General features: G+C 40.5%; 1 protein-coding gene across 1 annotated transcript in view; it reads left to right on the top strand.

Annotated features, from left to right (window-relative positions):
• Positions 1-19,788, top strand: part of CFAP61 (cilia and flagella associated protein 61) — a 335,591-nt gene that overhangs the window by 124,810 nt on the left and 190,993 nt on the right. Inside the window, exon 18 of the mRNA XM_088477572.1 lies at positions 17,169-17,296. Coding sequence (XP_088333698.1) covers positions 17,169-17,296 — 128 coding nt within the window. The remainder of the gene's footprint in view (positions 1-17,168; positions 17,297-19,788) is intronic.

The raw sequence follows: 19,788 nt of genomic DNA, 5'->3' as shown, positions 1-19,788 counted from the left end.
CATACAGGTGTTAATGGCATTTATAGAAAGGCTGAATGATCATTGTGCCTAAAAAACAAGACAGTCTTTCAAACATCTCAGACTAGTCAGCAAGTATCTATCTCTGAATACATCAAATTTTAATAAAAGCATTACATTAATAAAAGCATTACATTAATAAAAGACAGCAAGAAAATGTAATGAGGAAAAAATGTAACAGATGAGCACTGGATATCTTTTATTATAAATAAAAAGGACTGCAACAGTAAAATAGATGAACTATTCTGCAGTACAATAAACAGTAATTCTATAGTAGTATAATTGGGAGATTTATATTTTATAGTGAAACTTGGCTGGTAACATTTTTAGTTTGGAGATCTAGTGAATTTTCACTCATATTTAAAAGTTGAGGTTGTCAGTCTGTCATGGGCTTGTTATTTGTGTATATATGTATGTTTGCGTGTTGTAGTCTGTCCGTTTCTGGGGTCAGTGAAGAGTTCAATGCACACACATCCACCAGTATTTCCGTATACAGCTCAGTCGCACCTCCACTTGAAGAGGTGTAGTTAGGTGATAAAGGAACGTTTGCACATAGGCAAAATTTAGCAAGGGAGCAACAAGGGCATGTTGACAGAACTGTTGGCTTTGCAGAGTTGGGTATATATGTAAATACGCCTGTATTCAGTCTAATCTCTTGCCCCACGGTCAGTGTTGGTGCAAGCATGCACTGATAATGATTAAGGGTATATAACGAAGGATATGAATAGGGGTGGTGTGGTGTGTATGACTCAGGCAAATATCCACATTCAGGACCTTATTCAGAGTTGGTCGCGAGCGCCAATGCCCTCGTAACCAACTCGATGGTTAGGCCTGCGCACGTGCAGCAGCCGCACTGCGCGTGTGCAAGCCCCAGAGCGACAGAGAAACTCTGCCGCTCCGGAGCTCGCTACCAAAGGGGCGGCTGTCGATGTTGATCGACAGCTGCCCCCGTTTGGTAGTCGGGCCGTGGGGGTGGTTTCCAAAACGGAGGCGTTCCTTTACGAACGCCTACCGTTTTGTGGGCGGCCGCACTGGCATCATCAGTGATGTCAGTGGGGAGCTTCCTGCTCCATCAGAGCAGAAAGCTCCCTGGGGCTTACGAGTGCCCAGACCCAACCTTACCTGGTAACCCACAGCTTAACGATCGACAAGGAGGCGACCGTTCAGGATGCAAGCGGCCGCCCTGATTCAGGGCGACCGCTTGCAACTTACGACCGCCTCTGAATTATGGCCTTAGTTCCATGCACGTAGTGCGGGTGTAATTACTTCCAAATCAACTCTGCATCTCTGTGTCTTATTTGCTATGTGTATAAAACATGAATCCACAACAGTTACCAACAAGGATTTTGTCAAACCTGGCGCTCACCACAAACAAGGGCACACCATTGTAAACACGCAAAGTGAATACGTGATCTTACAAATGTCTAATATCAGATTAATCAGCACAGTCTCCTGGTGTGACCTAGTCGCATCGCATTGTAACTTAGACGCATTTTTGGCTAAAAAATACCTGTCGCTAGCATTCTCAAGGGATCAGGCGCTGAGAGGGACTGTTTGGTGCAACTGCAGCAAAGAAAGAGTGAGGACACATCTGTAAGTAATCTAAGTGCTTCTGAAATACTGTCAAACATAACATCCATGGTATTTGTGCAAATTATCTTTTGTCACCTACTGTAAACTGCTTCTGATTCCTGAATGATTCAGCTTTTATAAGCAAATCCAAAGCATCAAGGGGGAATCCATTGCTGCTTATGGGCCTGCTTCAGAGTAGTACGCAAACCCAGTGGTTTGCATACAACTCAATGGTGGCCGATTGGAGCATCTGCAGGATCTGTGCTGCTCATGTGCCGATCAGTGTGTGCGAAATCGCTTGCAGTGCCCCCTAAACCTCAGCATGATTCAAATGCTGTGGCCTTTTGGGGGCGGGGAAGTGGCGGCGATGGATGGCATCCAAAAAAACGGGCATTTCTGCCCTGTGTTCGGGGCATGCCAAGGCCAGTGACTGCATCTTCCGGCGCAACTTCACTGGCCCCGGCTGCATGAAAACACTGGCCATCCTGAGTAACCTGAGGGTTACTCAGATGGCCGATGTTCACGTAAGTGATCTAATGGCTGCGTCCAATCAGGCCCTACACTATGTTGCAGAGTTGAGAGATGGACCAAGCACTGCTAGTTCGGAAATGGCTTGAATGATTCCCTGAGGCATAGATCAGAATGTGGAATTGGTTATTAACAGAAGCAGATCTACCGTTCAGATTTGCAGTGAAATTTGCAGCGTCTATGGGAACAGCAGCTAGAGAGGCAAATGAATTGCAAATTGGAGTCAAAGCATTAACCAAAATGGCTACAGTAAGAAGGGATGGTCAGAAAACCACTATACAGATTGATTGTTAGGATCCGCGGGTAGCGAATCATCTTGGTGGCAGGTCCCAGCCATAGTTATGACTGGGACACTGCATCTTGTCCTGTCCATGTTCCAGCTGTTGCAGGTTGCTGGAAATCCTGTCTTGTCTGTATACAGCTCATAGCCTGTAATTCCTGCCTGTGTGTGTGCAGATCTCAGGTGCTCACTAATTAATTATCTGTCTCTGTGCAGAGCTCAGGTGCACACTAGCCTGTGATTAGGAAAAGCTCTCTGCAGGAAACTGCTCTGATTGGACCTTGCATCTCTTAAGTTTCAGCCAGCCCTGCACTCAGTGCCGGTTATATTATCTGATGTCCAGAGAATGTTTGTTCTGTGCTCAGAAGTCTGAATCTTTGCCGTTCTTACCTTATCCCATAGTTCCTGTATGCAGAGTCATTCTTCCAGTGTCCTGTACCTGTCTGTTTGTTTAGTAGTAGCCTGTGAATCATATCCTGCCGCTGCCTTTGGCCATTTCATACCAGAGTCCTGTCAAGCCGTGTCAGTCTGCTTCCAGCCTGTGTTCCTGTCGTGTCTGAGTTCACCTGTCTGCCATATTGTTCCAGACGCACCTCGACCTGCAGGGCTGCATCACGACCTGAACAACTATCAGCTTTTAAGCCACATCACAGCTGTCATAGTCGCATCACGGCCCTCAAGCCGCATCTTGGCTGTCATAGCTGCATCATGGCCTGCAAGGCCGCATCATATCCTGCATTCATCTCGGCTCTCATGTTGCATCTTGGCTGTCATAGCCACACCATGGCCCGCAAGGCGCATCATAGCCTACATCGGCTCTCAAGCTGCATCTCGGCTGTCATAGCCGCACCATGGCCCGCAAGGCGCATCATAGCCTACATCGGCTCTCAAGCTGCATCTCGGCTGTCATAGCCGCACCATGGCCCGCAAGGACGCATCATAGTCTGCATTCATCTCGGCTCTCAAGCAACATCTCGGCTTTCATAGCCACACCATGGCCTGCAAGGCCGCATAGTTTTGGTTCCAGTCGCTCCCCGGCCCTCAATGCCGCACCTTGAACTTTGTTGCTTCAGCCACTGGTCCTGCTACATCATTGTTCATTGTCTGTCAAGTCTTAGCTTGTATTTTGTCTGTCAAGTCCTTGTCTGCATGTTATCTGTCAAGTCCTTGTCTGCATGTTATCTGTCTAGTTCTTGTCTGTATCTTGTTTGTCAAGTTCTTGTCTGTATCTTGCCTGTCCAGTCCTTGTTTGATATCCTGCAGTATCACAGTCCTGGTCATTCCTGCTGTGCAGCCTTAGTTTGTCCACTCGCTTCTTGTCTGGCAACCCAGCTGCACCATAGTCCCTAGACATTCCTGAGACCCGTTATCTGCCGCTGCTAGAGCATCCTGTCAATCACATCTGTTTCAGTACTTATCACCTGCAGCTTCACTTCAGGTAGTACCAGTAGAGGAAGGATTGACACTCCTCAGCCGTGTTTCTAGTCAGCAGTCCTGCAGTCTCTCATCGGTTGTGTAAACCTCTACTGCTGGAGGCGTAAATCCAGGTGGCCACCTAAGTACCGGTGTGTAAATGAATCACTAAGGGAACAGCGGGTGGATGTAATTGGTGGAAGATCCTCTCCCTGTCTCTAGAAGTCTTACACAACCTTGCTAGAACAGTAGCCCTGATGGATGCTGCCGTCCTGATAGAGGCTCTCATGCACTATGGGAATGCTTATGTAATAATAACTCGGTAGCAAATGCAATAAATGAAGGCATATTCGAAAGTCTGTTGGGCATTGAGAAATAAAGAGGATGTAAGAATCAAGAAAACCATTACATAACAAAAACATATTCTGTTGAGAATAGAAGTCCACTGATAGTGAAAGTGAGCTGGCTAGCCTAGAACATTTCACTGTAATAGGGGTGGAAACATAAAATCTCTCTCATACCCCAACTAAATGGACAAAATGGGATGATGGAAGATTGGATCTGCTGTGTCTGCACATCTCAGCATCAATAACTATGATGCTAAAAACTTACACTAGGGAGTAAATTGTATGTCTTGGGGTAATTCCTGTAACAGTACGTACAGTACAATACAATAAACTGGATTTGTTAGTTGAATAAGAAAGGCAGACTAGGGCTTTGAGGAAGAGAATGACTGCGGCAGCTGAAGCTAGACTGTAGGTCCATAAAATGTGTAAGTCCTTCTCAATCCAATCCCCCGACCATAGGTGCTCCATGTCTGTTTGCCAAGAGAGAATCGGGAACCTATAGCACATGGAAAGGAGACACACCCAAGTTCTATAGAGCATGTTCTGTATCCTCTGACATCCACCAGAAGGTTGAAACTAAACTAAGATGATTAGTGGACTGAAGTCCCTTGCAACTCCAATGGTGCCAGTAGCCATAAAATAAAGTGTGCAATGAGCTTCTATGGTGATTTCAAATGCTATCAACTCCATTCTACAAACAGAACATGATCCTCTGAAGACATCTTTGCAAACTTGTATGGTGGACAGAGGCTCAGTAAAATTGATCTGGGAGAAGTTTATTTGCAGATGGAGATGGAAGAAACTAAGCTATTATTACCATTCACACTCACAAAAGCCTTTATTGCTATAATAGGCTGGGTTTTGGTATCGCCTCTGCGCCTGTCATCTAGCAACGAGTCATGTATCATGTCTTCCAAAGCGTCCCAAACAATTGAGTTTCCGATGAGGAACACCTGGGGAACCTTAGGAATATGTTAAAGCACCTAGAACAATATGGGTTACGAGCTAAACAAGACAAATATGAGTTCTTCAAAATGTTTGTTACATAATGCAGGCACACTGTTCATACTAAAGACGCCCTAAATGTCAATAGAAGATATACATAGTTGTAAATCTCCTCAGCCACAAGAGGTATCACAATTACAATCTTTTCTAGGATCTGTCAACTATTACAACAAATTCTTGCCAAACCAGACTATGGTGATACATCTGTCACACTGGCTCTTAGAGAGTGTGGCAAGAAGAATTCTGTCAGTGGTTTCAAAAAGTGACGAAGATGGTCAGAGCCATAACATTTATGGGTCCCCTGACAAATTTTTCATGCCCTACATTATATACCACATATAAATTTTGTATTCTGCGGTACTCTCCACCCCTGTTTTGAATGCTGCTGTAATTCCTCCTACCCCTTTTGTAGTCTGCAGTATTATTTCCCTCCCCCACACTTTTGTATCCTTCTGTATTCCTCTCTTTTGTGTTCTGCGCTACGGATAATGGTGTAGTTCAACTGTGGTAACAGCTCGCTGGTCCCCCCTGACCTCCTCCCCTCCCGGGTCCTACGTCATGTGTCCCATTCTATGGGCGGCCATTGACGTTGTCATATCTGACACTGTACTAACTCACTACAACCCCTTGCTCCCCGTTGATGGTTTATGATGCATTGACATATGCAATGTGAGCCATCATTTCACACATAATGGGCGATGAGAGTGAGGGGCCCTCTCACTGGGGAGAGAACTGTTATGTATTTGTAATGATGAAGCTGCATAACTATCTCCTCATAGCATTTGGTGAGTTACTGGAATCTGCTAGACCTGTTGGTGAAATCGTGTTTCCTGTGTATTTTATGCAGTTTAACAATATATAACAAGTTTCCAGCATAAATGTGATACACTGTACTTGCATAGATACAAAACACTATTATTTGTATTAAATCTAAATGCTGCATTTGCACTTGCAATTTTTTTTGTCAATTTATCTTTCATTGCTTGAAACATTTATTGGAATTTGTTGTTTTATTTTGTTGCTTTTTCCTTTTAACATATAGTGTATCACTACTGTAAATTACCTGACAGTAACGCATGTAAAATGCTAGAAAGTCCTGTGCGAGATCCTTAAAGCTATTTGTATTGTGATGAATCCCTCAAAGCCTTCCGCATATCCATTCTACAGTTCGTGTGAAACAATTGGTTAAGTCTTATACAATATTAATGAGCTGACATACTGTAGTGTAAGGGCTTAATGCTTGGAACAAAGAATAGACAACAGCTGATAAATACCTCTACGGTTTGCCTTTTTGTTTAATTACCCGTCAAGCATTACCAGCAGATATCTTCATATCATGATTGATAAGCATTGCCCCATATGTTTTCTGCCTAATGCGTGGTAAAGTTGTATAATGCTGTGTTTTACATCAATGTACTTATCAGGAATCTGGTTTCTAGGTCTAATGAAACAAAAACAGTTTCTATGTGCATGTCATACGAGTCTTTTATCTGCTTAAACACTGAGAGTGTTAAAGGTTAAAATACTCAACAGTTACCGTGGCAATTGCTGCCTGTCTTGTTCCGTTGGAAAATAAGCCTCTCAATAGATAATGTATGCAAAGACCTCTTAGACCTTAACTCAGTTTTATAGGCATCCATGAGATAAATGGTTCTTCATTAAAAAAGAATGTTGTTAATATGCTTATTAAGAATGGGCCATGAGATATTTTCTTCCTTGGTATAATTAACTTTGTTGGATTCATGAGCAGATGAACATAAGGCTATTGTTTACTGTGAATTATAGAAGCACAAAATGCATAATTATTAGGGATGTGCGCCGGACCATTTTTGCCAGATTTGGATTTGGTTCTAATTCGTCGTCCATTTTTCTATTTGGATTTGCCAAACTGCAGTGACTGGCTTTGGATTTGGATTTTTTACAAAAATTTACAAAAAAAGCTAAAATCACATAAATTGGGCTTTTTTTTCGTCCTAGAGTGTTGTTAACCTCAATAACATTAATTTCCAGTCATTTACAGTCAATTTAGACCACGTCACAGTTTAAATGATAGTTTTCACCATTATTGGCCAAAGGTTGCAGTGGGCTGACTGGTTACTAAGCGACAGAGCAGCTGCGCAGCGGCACAGACACCACAGTTTAAAGCACATCTATAAAACATTGCCACACAGCAGTGGCAGAAATGAAAGGTAGTGCAAGATGGAACAGTCCTTGGGCCTTCCCACCCACCCAGTGGGGTACGGCCAGCAGAGTCACAGTACTTGTTTACACAGTGGGCTACGGCCCAAGGAGTCACAGTTCACAATCTTATTCACATTACACCGCACATAGTGCCCATGATTCACATTACACCATAAAGTAGTGTCTCTTATTTATGTTACAACACACACCCTTTTACACAATGTCCACATTCGTGACCCTTATACACAAAGCCCACAGTAGTAATGCCCCTTATACAATGCCCACAGTAGTAGTGCCCCTTATACAATGCCCACAGCAATAGTGTCTCTTACACAATGCCCCCAGCAGTGGTGTCCCTTACACAATGCCCTCAGTAGTAGCACCCCCTATGCAGTGCCCTCAGTAGTATGCCCCCATTAGTAGTGCCCCTAGTTGTATGCTCTCAGTAGTATGCCCCCAGTAGTAGTGTCCCTAGTAGTATGCCCCCAGTAGTTGTGTCCCTAGTAGTATGCCCCCATTAGTAGTGCCCCATTACAAGTGCCCCTAGTAGTATGCCCCCATTAGTTGTGCCCCTAGTAGTATGCTTCCACTAGTAGTGGCCCCAGTAGTATGCCCCTACTAGTAGTGCCCCCAGTAGTATGCCTCCACTAGTAGTGTCCCCAGTAGTATGCCCCAACTAGAGGTGCCCCCAGTAGTATGCCCCCATTAGTAGTGCCCCTTGTAGTAAGCCCCCAATATTTGTGCCCCCATTAGTACTGCCCCAGTAGCGCCGCCTTACACAGAAAAAGGATGCGGCCAATCGGCCTCGATGGTGGATCCGAGTCAGACGGGGAACACCCGAACAGCGTTCGGGTGGACCCCTATGTTCGGAGCAGTTCGGATTCCGCTCATCTCTAATAATTATAGCTATTAGCTGAATTTCTTATAGTTTCCTAACTAACACACACACATATAAAATGGGTGTGGACAGTTGCCGACATTGTGCCTGCCCCTTTCCGTAGAGGTGGCAGCCAGTTCGGCACAGGGGGGGCCATAACGTGGCACAGAAGGTGGTGTGGCTGGGTTTTGACGCAGCATTGGGTGTGGAGGGGGGGCATGACCAGCGATCGCGTCATTGTGGCCCTGCCCCCGCTACCCAATGCCGAGAATACTGGCATTGTGAAGTAGGCGGTCGGGCCCCATTGATGCCGTTCAGCGCGAGTTGCCTTATGGCCCCCCCCAGACCGCCCTTAGGTGGACGGCTATGGGGGGGGGTGAGGGCGTGGTGGCCGGCCAGGAGACTTGACAACTTTTCCGGGTGGCTGGGAGCAACCCCATTTTCATGAGCCTCACGGTCGTTCCCTCTCATACCTCTCATGCTTTACCTACTCTTTAGAACTCTTGTCATTTTACAACTGAACACTCACAGAGTTTCCAGTCTTCCGTAAAATTTCACCTTGTTTAGGAAGCATGTAATATTATTCTCCATTAGCTACCATCATTCGGCTCATCACTGGTGCCATTTTTTCTCACTTAACAAACACTACAAAAAAAACACTAGATCTGGGTGCCCAGAGTGGTGTGTGCCCAGAAACTTGTTAAAGAGGTGTTAGGATCCATAGTGAAAATAGCGCAATTATTAATTAATATAAACAAAAACTGAAATTATGTAAATCATTATATTACAAAATATTGTAGTAGTATAATTAGAGGTTTTGATGCCATTTAGATAAAGAAAAGGGAAGAAAATTGAATTTTTGTTAAAGAAAAGTGTGAATGTGATATAAATAATGTTATTTTTAATATTATGAATATTATGGAGAGATTAAGACAGTACAGTGTAAATGGCAATAATATAAATAATTTTATAGTAGTTTGAACATTAAAAATACTTATATAGCACGCATATTCCACAGTGCTTTACAGAAAATATCTGTCCGTCCTCATCAGTCCCTGCCCCAGTGGAGTTTACAATCTATATTCCCTACCACATGTACACACACATAACACACTAGGGTCACTCCACAAGTGTAAACAATAAAATCTGTCACAGAGACACTGCTCACAGAAAAGCAGCATATCACTGTATCACTAACAGGAATACACACCAGGCCTCACTGACAGACATACACATTTCTGACAGAAAAATTTAAAAATTACTACATAACGCAAAGGACCTGACATCAATCCTCGCCAAAGATTGACTGGTGCAATGATGATCTAATCAAAGAACTTGAACAGGACTTACCTGAGTAGCTACTTGAGAATCTAGCATATCAAACAGTAAGTAGACATGCCAGCCTTGACCGTGAAGAAGCATTTAGCTCTTCCTGCCAGTACAATTCACTGTTCTTTCCAAAATGAACCACTCTTAAAGTGACAGTAGTTATGAATGTTCAACTGTTTAAACATTCTATTCTGAGTGTTCAACTGTTTTATTCACTTACACTGGTATCCAGTTAAATGTTTTGGATTTTTTTTGTGTGAAACACCGTAAAAATAATAATTACAATTTCAAATTTACATTTACTGTAGTAACAAAATAAAAATACATTGAATATCATAATGCAAATACGAATTTATCACAGACTAAGTCATCATACAATACAAAAATTATAACCCCAGTACAGTTCCCAGATCTTCAGAAAAGTGGGGGTAAGTTTCACAGAGCAGTACAGAGAACCCAGCAAAACACCAATAAATATAGACAAAATCCTAATGTGTGATAGAGGAAAGATTTTGATAGATTCCTTTAAGAATCCAAAATAATTGGAGGATCATTAGATAAGACCCTTGGGAGTGCGGTTGCGCTCTAATATACGCACACCTAATAATGTGATAGATAGATAGATAGATAGATAGATAGATAGATAGATAGATAGATAGACAGATAGATATGATGTGCAAACTCTTGTACTGTTGCTTTTCTTTCTTACCAGTTGCATGTTGCCACATATGGATTCTTCAGGAGGTTCCTATACTTTTTATCTATCCCGCTTTCATTTTAGATTGTAAACTCCTTTTAAGTTCTTGTTTCAAAACTATGATAGCAAAGTCATAGATCACTTGGGAACGCAATCATTAATGGTCTCCAAATGAATGCAGTGTTAGAAAGAAAGTTTGGTTTCATGGAAATCTATGTGCCCGAAGGACAAACAATGGGTGGTGCTGCAGTTATATTGTGCTTATAACTCCCCCATCAGATGTTACAGTAGGTCTGATCACTCTCCAGGGAAACATATGTAGTTGTTTGTGCTGACAGTGTGTAGAAAAGGCTGTTGGTATAGCACCAGGACACCTAATTCTCTGCTCCCTTGGGGTGGTTTGTGTCCTTATCTACCAGAAAGGTGCTTTGCCATGGATGACAGCTGCTGGATTTAGAGCATTTGAGTCATCAACAAAAAACGTCTTCTATCCTGTTCAAGCATTGCTTTGTAGCATTGGTACTGGAGCAGTTACCTCAATTAGGCACAGTTTACACTCTGTAAATTATGCTGGTGTCTCTTTGTCCAGTGACATTTATAGATAAAATCAGTGCTTTGAAGAAAAAGTTAAAGTGCCTTCTTCCTGTGTGGTGCTGACTTCTCAGTCACTGTCCCAGATGGTGGACTTTAACTAAGGCATTATTAGAAATTGATTTATCATTGAAATGCACAAGAGTCCTGGACATTCAAAATGCATGTGGCATTTTAAGTGCATCGAAATCTATTATATAATCATGTATAGAGTGCATCACCATGCACACAGAGGCCCCCTAGAAGTGAGCCACAATTTATAATGCTAACGCCAACTGCGGGGTATGAGAATAAATTCGTTAAGTGTGTTTTACCAAATATACCAAAAACTTTTTTTCTCTATGTACTGAATCAACTGTCTCCATCCACTTGACTTACTCGCAAATTTTGACCAAGCACCAGTCATGGCTATATATAACACGGTGAATGTAATGTGAGCACCACAATTTTTTAAAAAAGTTTTGTCTCATGGTCTAGCCCATAATTCTGTCTATAGTACCCTCACTAAACTTAGCCTATCCTCAAAATCCCATTACCATCCAGTTAAGTGTAGATGTGACTGAGATGGGTACGACTCCGAAAGCCCATAGATGCATGGCTATCGGGTATGCGCAGTACTAAATGATGCAAAATGGGTGACAATGTGACCGTTGAAATACAGCAGGTGATAAAGATGAATGTATAATTGGTGTATATAATATGTCATAGGAATGAAAATGTATTGAAAAGTATTAACACTTTGATAAATATTAATAGGTGTTAATAATACTATATTGTATTGTTAAAGAGCAATTTCCCTAATAATTTAGATTAAATCCATCCTGAAAGTACAACTTCATACTTTAGCAAAACCATGTTGCATTGTATGGGAGAAAATTTGAAATATAGTATAGGTTTATGCTGGGTACACATTAGCCGATGTGTACCCACCATGATATCGTAGGCGGCGGGTCCTGGCGGGGGCAAGTGCATACACACTTTCCGATACCGGAAGCAACGGCGTAACAGCTGGGTCTACGGCGGGAGTGCGCATCGTCAGCGTCATAGTAGTTACACACTGCCCGATGTGGATGATATATTGTCTAGTGTGTACCCGGCTTTAGAGTTGGGAAAAGGGCATGTTATAGCCCAACTCTAAACAGCCCCGTATTGTGTGGTATATGCAAAAGCAGGCAGTATTGGATTTACACCCTTTCTTCATTTTCTATTTTCTGCATAGTACTACAAGTCTCAGCATGGTAGCACCTCTTATTATGTTTAAAATTAGGGTGTTCACTATAGCCCCCCTTTTTTGACCCACTGTATGTGTGTATTTAATGTACACTTGAAGGTGAGCCTCCTTCTGCTAGATTAGTTCCCTTCCCAACTGCCCCTAGGTGATTTTGATTAGTATCTGTCCTTGCATTGCAGTCTACACATTGTAATGGGCACTGTTATAGGTAAGTTCTGGATACATTTATATAATGTGTCAGATGTTAGGGGTACATACGATGAGGTTCATTGTTACGTGGTTGGTGGGCATACATTTTTGGCCAAACGTACTAAGAACCTTATTTAAACTACATGTTAATTGTAAGAGTTTATTATTATTATTATTATAAATGTTTTGCTTTTCGGTATTTTTAGTGCTTAGAGTGTGCCCATCAAGTCATAGCTTTATTTATCAATTTAAGTACTATGTTTGATAAGAAACAACACCAACAACACCATTTTACATTTTATATTACTACATCTAAATCATTTAAATATGCCATAATCTACATTAAATTATATTAAGAGTTTTAGAAATCACTGTGGCGTTCTATGACCGTGGCCCAGTCATTGTGTCCAGGTGATTTCCAATACTTGTAATATTTTACATTCTATATATTTTACATGATATAAGATATTTTTTATCCAATTTGGAAATCCTTAAAATAAATATTTTTGTTTTATATATACATAAAACAGTCTGGTGTCAAGCTATACAAACATGTATAGCTTGTTTAGCTTGACAAAGGACCTTTGTGGTCCAAAACATCACTGTTTCTACAAATAAACCTTTGTGTATGCAGTTGATGGTTTTGGAGTGATGTTCTTTTCCTGTTGCTTCATGATACTAATTTGGTTCTGGCTCCCGCTCCTATATGGACAAATATATATATATATATATATATATATATGTACGTACGCATGAGCAAATGCTTCCATTGGCTGGCAAAGTATCACTCAGCTGCCACAGTGATATTTTATTGGTAAATTGGAGCAAAATAAAGGTAGCTGTTTCTGGAATAAGTGGTGATAAAAAAAAACGTAGTTATCACCAGTGTTACAGCCTACAGAAAAATGAAAGTAGGAGACATGTATTTTAATAGTATAATTGCTGAATACAATATAATTAGATACAACTGAAAAGTATTTTTATAGCAATGAGTCTGTTGTTTGCCTTCTAAAATTTTATGGTTGTCACTAGGTGGCGCTGCAGTGTCCATTTATTTAAATCTCTTTATAGGAGTTGGGAACATAAAGTATTTTTCTTTCATTTACAACATTACCTATACTGTAAAAGATAGTGTGACTTTAGATGATGGGATTTAGTAAAATATATTGTGCTCAACTCATACTTGCCTATCCTCCCAGATTCCTACAGACTTCAGAGAGTTCTCCTAGATTCTTGTTGTAGTAGATCTGTACATCACCTCAGTGAAGTTGATGGGGCTATGATGGCGCTATTCCCTGTGAACCAAATCCATCACTTATTCATTAGTATCATGGAGCATTGTAAATATGTCATTGATGTCCTGTAAATCGACGTCTGTCTGGAGTTGTGTTGAACTATGGCCAGCGATCCATAGGTTATTTAAGTAATATAAAATTAGCAAGTGAAACTATTTGGGAAATACTGTTAAGCCAGAGAGAAGAGAGAGGGTTGAAAATAATGCTTATTGGAAAAGGAGATAATAAAGCGCAATAACAAGTGATCAAAGGGTTGGGAAACTAAAGGTGACATGGGATGGAGCACATAGAGCAAAAACAATTCTGGATAGAGCTGTTGTGGTCACAAAAGAGAAAAAAAAACTAAAATAAAAATTGAATTTATATGATAAATAAGAATAAATAAAAGTAAAAACTATGAAATAGACAAAAATATGGTTGATTCATGAATTTTAATAGAGTGCATGGTTAGGTTAGTATTATTGATTGGTATTTGTCAGATAGTTAATATAGTGTAGTATTGTAGCACAGAAGAAGGATGAAGAAAATGAATAACATAAACAGTAATAACAAAAAAATTACTGTGATGTAAAGAATATACGAAAGTAAGAATATAAATGAAAGTAAGAATATATAAAAGCAAGAATATAAATTATAGGAATTAAAATATAAAATCAATAGATCTAAAAAGCCATAATGTAACCCTTGGATTTATTGCAACAATATTAAAAACTCCAGTAAACTGGGCGCTTACAGTAAATCAAAAATCAACAAGCTTATCTGATCAATGCCGCATTCAACTTAGACTTTGGCTCACAAAACAAGATCCACTGACAGAACAGAACATGAGAGGCATACCAACGCGTTTCGTCACTGGTACTTTTATATATGTCTACCCTAGTTTGTTGCTTTGTAGTAGAAAATTGAGAAGGTAATGCAATGAACCACTGATTTTTAGCAATTTGTGCAGCAGGATTTAACCAGGCTGGTTTTGGCTTTTATAAAAGTTTGCTGTTCTAAATCACGAAGAAAAAATCATTAAAAATTCCCCCTTAGACTGCATTCCCCAGGGGGGCAGGGACTGGTGTGTATTGTTACATTTTCTCTGTGCAGTACTGTGTAATATTGTAGCACTGCATAATTAAACAACCAAAAAAATATGAAGTCTTCACTAAAGTGTGAGGATTTGGGCCGAAAAATGATTTTGCATAATATAAATTAACTGCTAGTATACAGTGCATCAGTAACAGGTTTAGCCTTGTTTGCTATTGCACATCTGCTGCTACAGTCTAATGGACTTCGTCAAATTGGCATGTTGTACATTTTGTATAATAAGAACATTATTCTGTTAAAGCTGTTAATAGGTATTGGATCTTTTTTTTATTATAATATAATATATATAAACTGATTGGAAATTTATACAATTTAAATAGCTAAAGCTGGTACTACTTAACAATAGATTAGCTGTATTGGAACAGTTTTACTAAGAAAATACAAAATGAAAGTAAAAAGCCTTATGTGATTGAGTAATATTTTAGCATGGATAGTTGTAGTGACGAAGTACAGGTTGAGTCTCCCATATCCAAAATGCTTGGGACCAGGGGTATTTTGGATAACGGAATATTCCGTATTTTGGAATATGTGCATATCATAATGAGATATATTGGGATTGGGACCCAAATATACACACAGAATGCATTTATGTGTTATGTACACCTTATACACACAGCCTGCAGATCATTTTATACAATATATTTAATAATTTTGTGGCTCAAGCAAAGTTTGTGTACAGAAATTAAATTCATTTATGTTTCTTAAACACCTTATACACACAGCCTGAAGGTAATTTTATACAATAGTTTTAATAATTTGTGCCTTAGACAAAGTTTGTGTACATTGAACCAACAAAAATCAAAGGTTTCATGGATTTCAATCATGCTAAAACAATTCCGTATTTCGGACTATTCCGTATTTCGGAATATTTGGATATGGGAGACTCAACCTGTAATAAGCTGAATGGATGGACCAATAGGTGAGTTAACAATGTCTAGACGTCACGCCATGTATTGTGCCACAGCGATCATATTAGACTGCTCTCTTGGTTGAGAATGTATGCACGGTGTACTGTATACTGAAAGCCATTTACAAAGTTCCAAATGGCTGAAACACAGCACAAAATTAGCTCAATTTGAACAATTGGCCCAGATTTCCACTTAAGTGCATAGATTCACAGAACAATAACTAATTGTGAAGGAGCACAGCATAGGGAAAGAGAAGAGAGGATAGTTTGGAGTAGGAACCTCATTGTGTCTGATTTGCGGGGCAGGCCAAAAACTAAATTTGATTTTGCTTGTTAGGTGGGGTCTGAAATAGTTTGACAAAATATAATATAATATAATCATTTGATTATATTCTGGGGAAAATTATTATATATGTTAGATAATAGGGAAGAACTTTTTGCGTCCCTGGTTTTCAGCTGTGGCTGTGAGCCTTGGCCTCACCAGGGAGTCTGGCGAAAAACAGCTGCACAGAGTAGCCGCCTTTCTCCATGATTTGGTCTATCACAAACTAGTCTCAGGTTATAGTGTAGTAAATGGAATAAACATATTCCTCCTATATGTTTGTGCTACCTACTTGTGATAAATAAAGTTCTGATTTTTTTTTAGCCTTTGGGAGCATTTGATATGTACTTTGTTCTCACCTAGATGTCTTGAGATCTAGCACTAATGGTAGCAATGAGAAATAGTGGAATTTAATTTTTACAGCTTTTATTTTCTGTTACATTGTAAAATAAAGAATTGCTCTTGGGGGTTACTTCTGTTCTGTTGTTAGCATTTATCCTCGGTGGCTTGACTTGGCTTATGGTAGTGCATTTCTGGAAATATTCCATAGGGACATTTTTAATTTTTCCCCCTTTTTAGTGTACTATTGCTTCTTCTAGTACCTGTATTTCCTCATTGTTACATTTCCTATATTGTCCTATCCTTTATGAAAGAATAAAAGTAGATAAAAACATATAGTATCATATAGAGCAAAACATTCCTTTATGATAGAAATCTGCTTTGCTCTTTGCATACATAGTACAGTATACCGTGAAGATATCAACATGGCTGCTCCCTGTCAGCAAATGCTGAGACTGTATAACTGATGTATGTCACTATACAACAATAATAAATGCCTATATGTGTTGTTTTAATGTAAGTACTTTTTATTTTGTGTTATATTTAATTTAAACTATATTTTTTGTCATTTCATCCAGATTTTAAGACTGAAAGCAGGATCGTATTTGTTAAGGAACAATTTATTTAGTATTTCCCTATTTGCCCCCCCCAAATGACAGTACCATATTAAGAATATGTGAATAGAAATGCATAGGGTCTCAACAGCAAGGCATAGACACTAAGTCCTCCAGCTATACAGTAGCTAAACTACATTACATTGAGAGATCTAGAGCTTATCATTTATTTTGCTTGTGGGTTTGTATTGCTTTGTAGGATCTTGATGCTAAAGAATGAAATATTATGCCACTGTAGGTTTATGTAAAATGGGCAGAATTACTAAATTGAAATTGCAAATTACTCTATCATAATAATTCTTCTGTTTTTATTGTTTGCATTTCTGTTTTATTTTGTATAGGCAGCTTATGCTTTGTACCATATAAATCGGAAGCTTACATTAGAGCCAAAAATCACCATCAATGCCCGTATTGTGGTAGTGGGAGCATCGGATGTTGGAATCTCTTTTCTGGAAACTCTTGTATTTTGGTAAGAAATTTCTGGTTGCATTCTATGGAATGCTAAGGTAGTGGATGAATGTATATTAATTGTAATGCAATATTATAACACTGAAGCCAGGATTTAAATGTGAGTGTTATTTTTCACGACACCAAGTTCCACTATAAGGAGAACACAGCCTATATGTACAAAACGGCGACTTGACCTAAAAATTTAGAACAGCACTAAATATTAAGTGCAAACCAAGCCGGGCTTTGCACTTAGGAGCTCATTCAGACCCGCTCTCAAGATCGAATCGCTCGCTGGCCAAAAGGGGCCGGATATTTAAATTAAGAGCTCGCACTGCGTCGCGTAAGATCGTAGTGCGCTCGCAAGTGTCTGAAGACGTCCCCTTGCCTCTCGCAACACACGTCATCTCCGGGAAATGTGTGATTAATCGGGACCATCGTGAGCAATCGGAGCAGCTCGCAGTCCTTGTGGTTGCCTTTCCCTGCCGCAAGCACTGCGATCAGTGCGGGCTGAAATACATGCAGGCGACTTGTTCAATGACGCTACTATGCTAATTATGCACGCCCTTTAAAAAGCGTTTTGGGGGACTGAAACGCCTGCGTTTGCAACACCACTCCCCCGTTCATAAGCACCTTCCCCTGTTACCACCCACAAACGGCACTGTCAGTCAAAGCAACGACCTGATTACGAGCTACCAAAATCAGATCGCAACAAATGGCTTGCGCATACGCACTGCGAATTATACGCAAGCACAGATGGACCAAAATCGCTCACCGAGCGATCGCGCCTTAGCGAGCGGGTCTGAATCAGGTCTTTAGGGCCTGATTCAGAGCCGCTCGCAAAAAGCGAGCACTCGCTCTGATTCAGGGCGACCGATTTGTCTTAAAAAACCCAGCCTCCTGGCCGCTCGCTAAGCTGTGGGTGACCCCCTACCCCATCTGCAAAATGGGGCGAGCTGTCGATCAACATCGACAGCTGCCCCTTTTGTAGCGAGCCCCGCAGCGGGATCATTTCTCTCTCGCTCCAGGGCTTGCGCACGTGCACTACGCACGCCGCTCGTGCGCAATGCCCAACCATCGACCCACTTGCGAGCGGGTCTGAATCAGGCCCTTAGTGTAGTACTAGTATCTATTTACATTTTGAGGTCAAACACTGAGAATCTGCAGCTAGCAAAAGCTGTCACTTTCTATATATATAACCACATGTGTCATTTTTGGTCTTCATCTGTATTAGTGACCGATGCCTTGCAACTCTTACCACATACAGTATCTTTACCAGGGGTTCCCAAAATCGTCCGAATCACGGCACACTAGGGTATCAGCATTTTTTCCACGGCACCCCTGGGCCAGAAGTTTTCATCAAAAATTAAATGAAGTAAATAGTGCTTATATGTCACCCTTTGGTTCAGTTATGTGGTGGGTGACAGGGCTGTGCTTCTTTTTGTCCACATATTTTTTGATTGGCAACCATTAGTATTGTCTTGCCTATCACACTGACTAAAAATCATTTTATTTGGTACTGGACCACCAACCCGAGGCATCCCTGCAATTACTCTGAGGCACCCCAGGGTGCCACGGCACACAGTTTGGGAACCACTGATGTATACCAATAAATCTACCATGTCAATGCTGTTTTTTGTTGGAATCTTATTCACTGGTTGCTTCTAGGATGTTTATGACAATGTAATATACATCTCGCACACTTGTAGGTCTAACTCATTTATAAAACATTCTCATGACTGTTCCTGGTCTCTGAACATCCTGCTTTTTACGGACTTAATAGACTGAAATGGTCAATTTTATATATAGAAATTTCTGCACAACTTTTCTCATTGTTTAGAGACACACAGCAGCAAATGATACCTGGTTGGTATCAAGGTCTAAAGACTGCTGACTTCAGTGGGAGGGAGATTGTATGCAGTCATCTTCATAAATCCGGCTTAAAATACCACTTTTACTGATTACATTTACATCAACTTATTTGGAACTCTCTGGCACAAGTAGCTATTATTATTAGATGTACAAATGGAGCAAGATTCTTTCAGGTGAATGAAGTGATTGAATATCTGTCACGTGATGGACTGGTTGCACCTCTCACTTTTTATAACCATGTATAAGGTGAGTTTACTGCAGTGCAATCCAGGGCTTTCTCTTCATATTGTGCCATTAGATCAATTGGGTCATGCTCCATCTGTAGTCACAAATTAATTTCATAACCGTCAGCCTACATTACATCTACTCCAGATAGTCCAAAGACCATTTATGACAAAATTGTACAAAATATCCCACATTTTTATGCAGTGTACTATAAAGAGATATGTGTGCCTCAATAACACAGTCTATCCATTTAATTTGTTTAAATAAGATGCACATCTACCATTTTATATGTACATTATCGCAGTACTCCATACTGTGTGAGAGCTAAAACAGTCATGCATAAAGATTACCCTAAACACTCATAACAATCATGAGTACAGTAGACAACATTATAGTATAGAGAGCGCAAATAGTGTC

Source organism: Taudactylus pleione, unplaced genomic scaffold, assembly GCF_031769625.1.
Source record: "Taudactylus pleione unplaced genomic scaffold, aTauple2 ptg000201l, whole genome shotgun sequence".
NCBI classification, from domain to species: domain Eukaryota; kingdom Metazoa; phylum Chordata; class Amphibia; order Anura; family Myobatrachidae; genus Taudactylus; species Taudactylus pleione.
The sequence above is the reverse complement of the archived record's forward strand: the minus strand, read 5'-3'. Positions and strand labels throughout refer to the sequence as shown.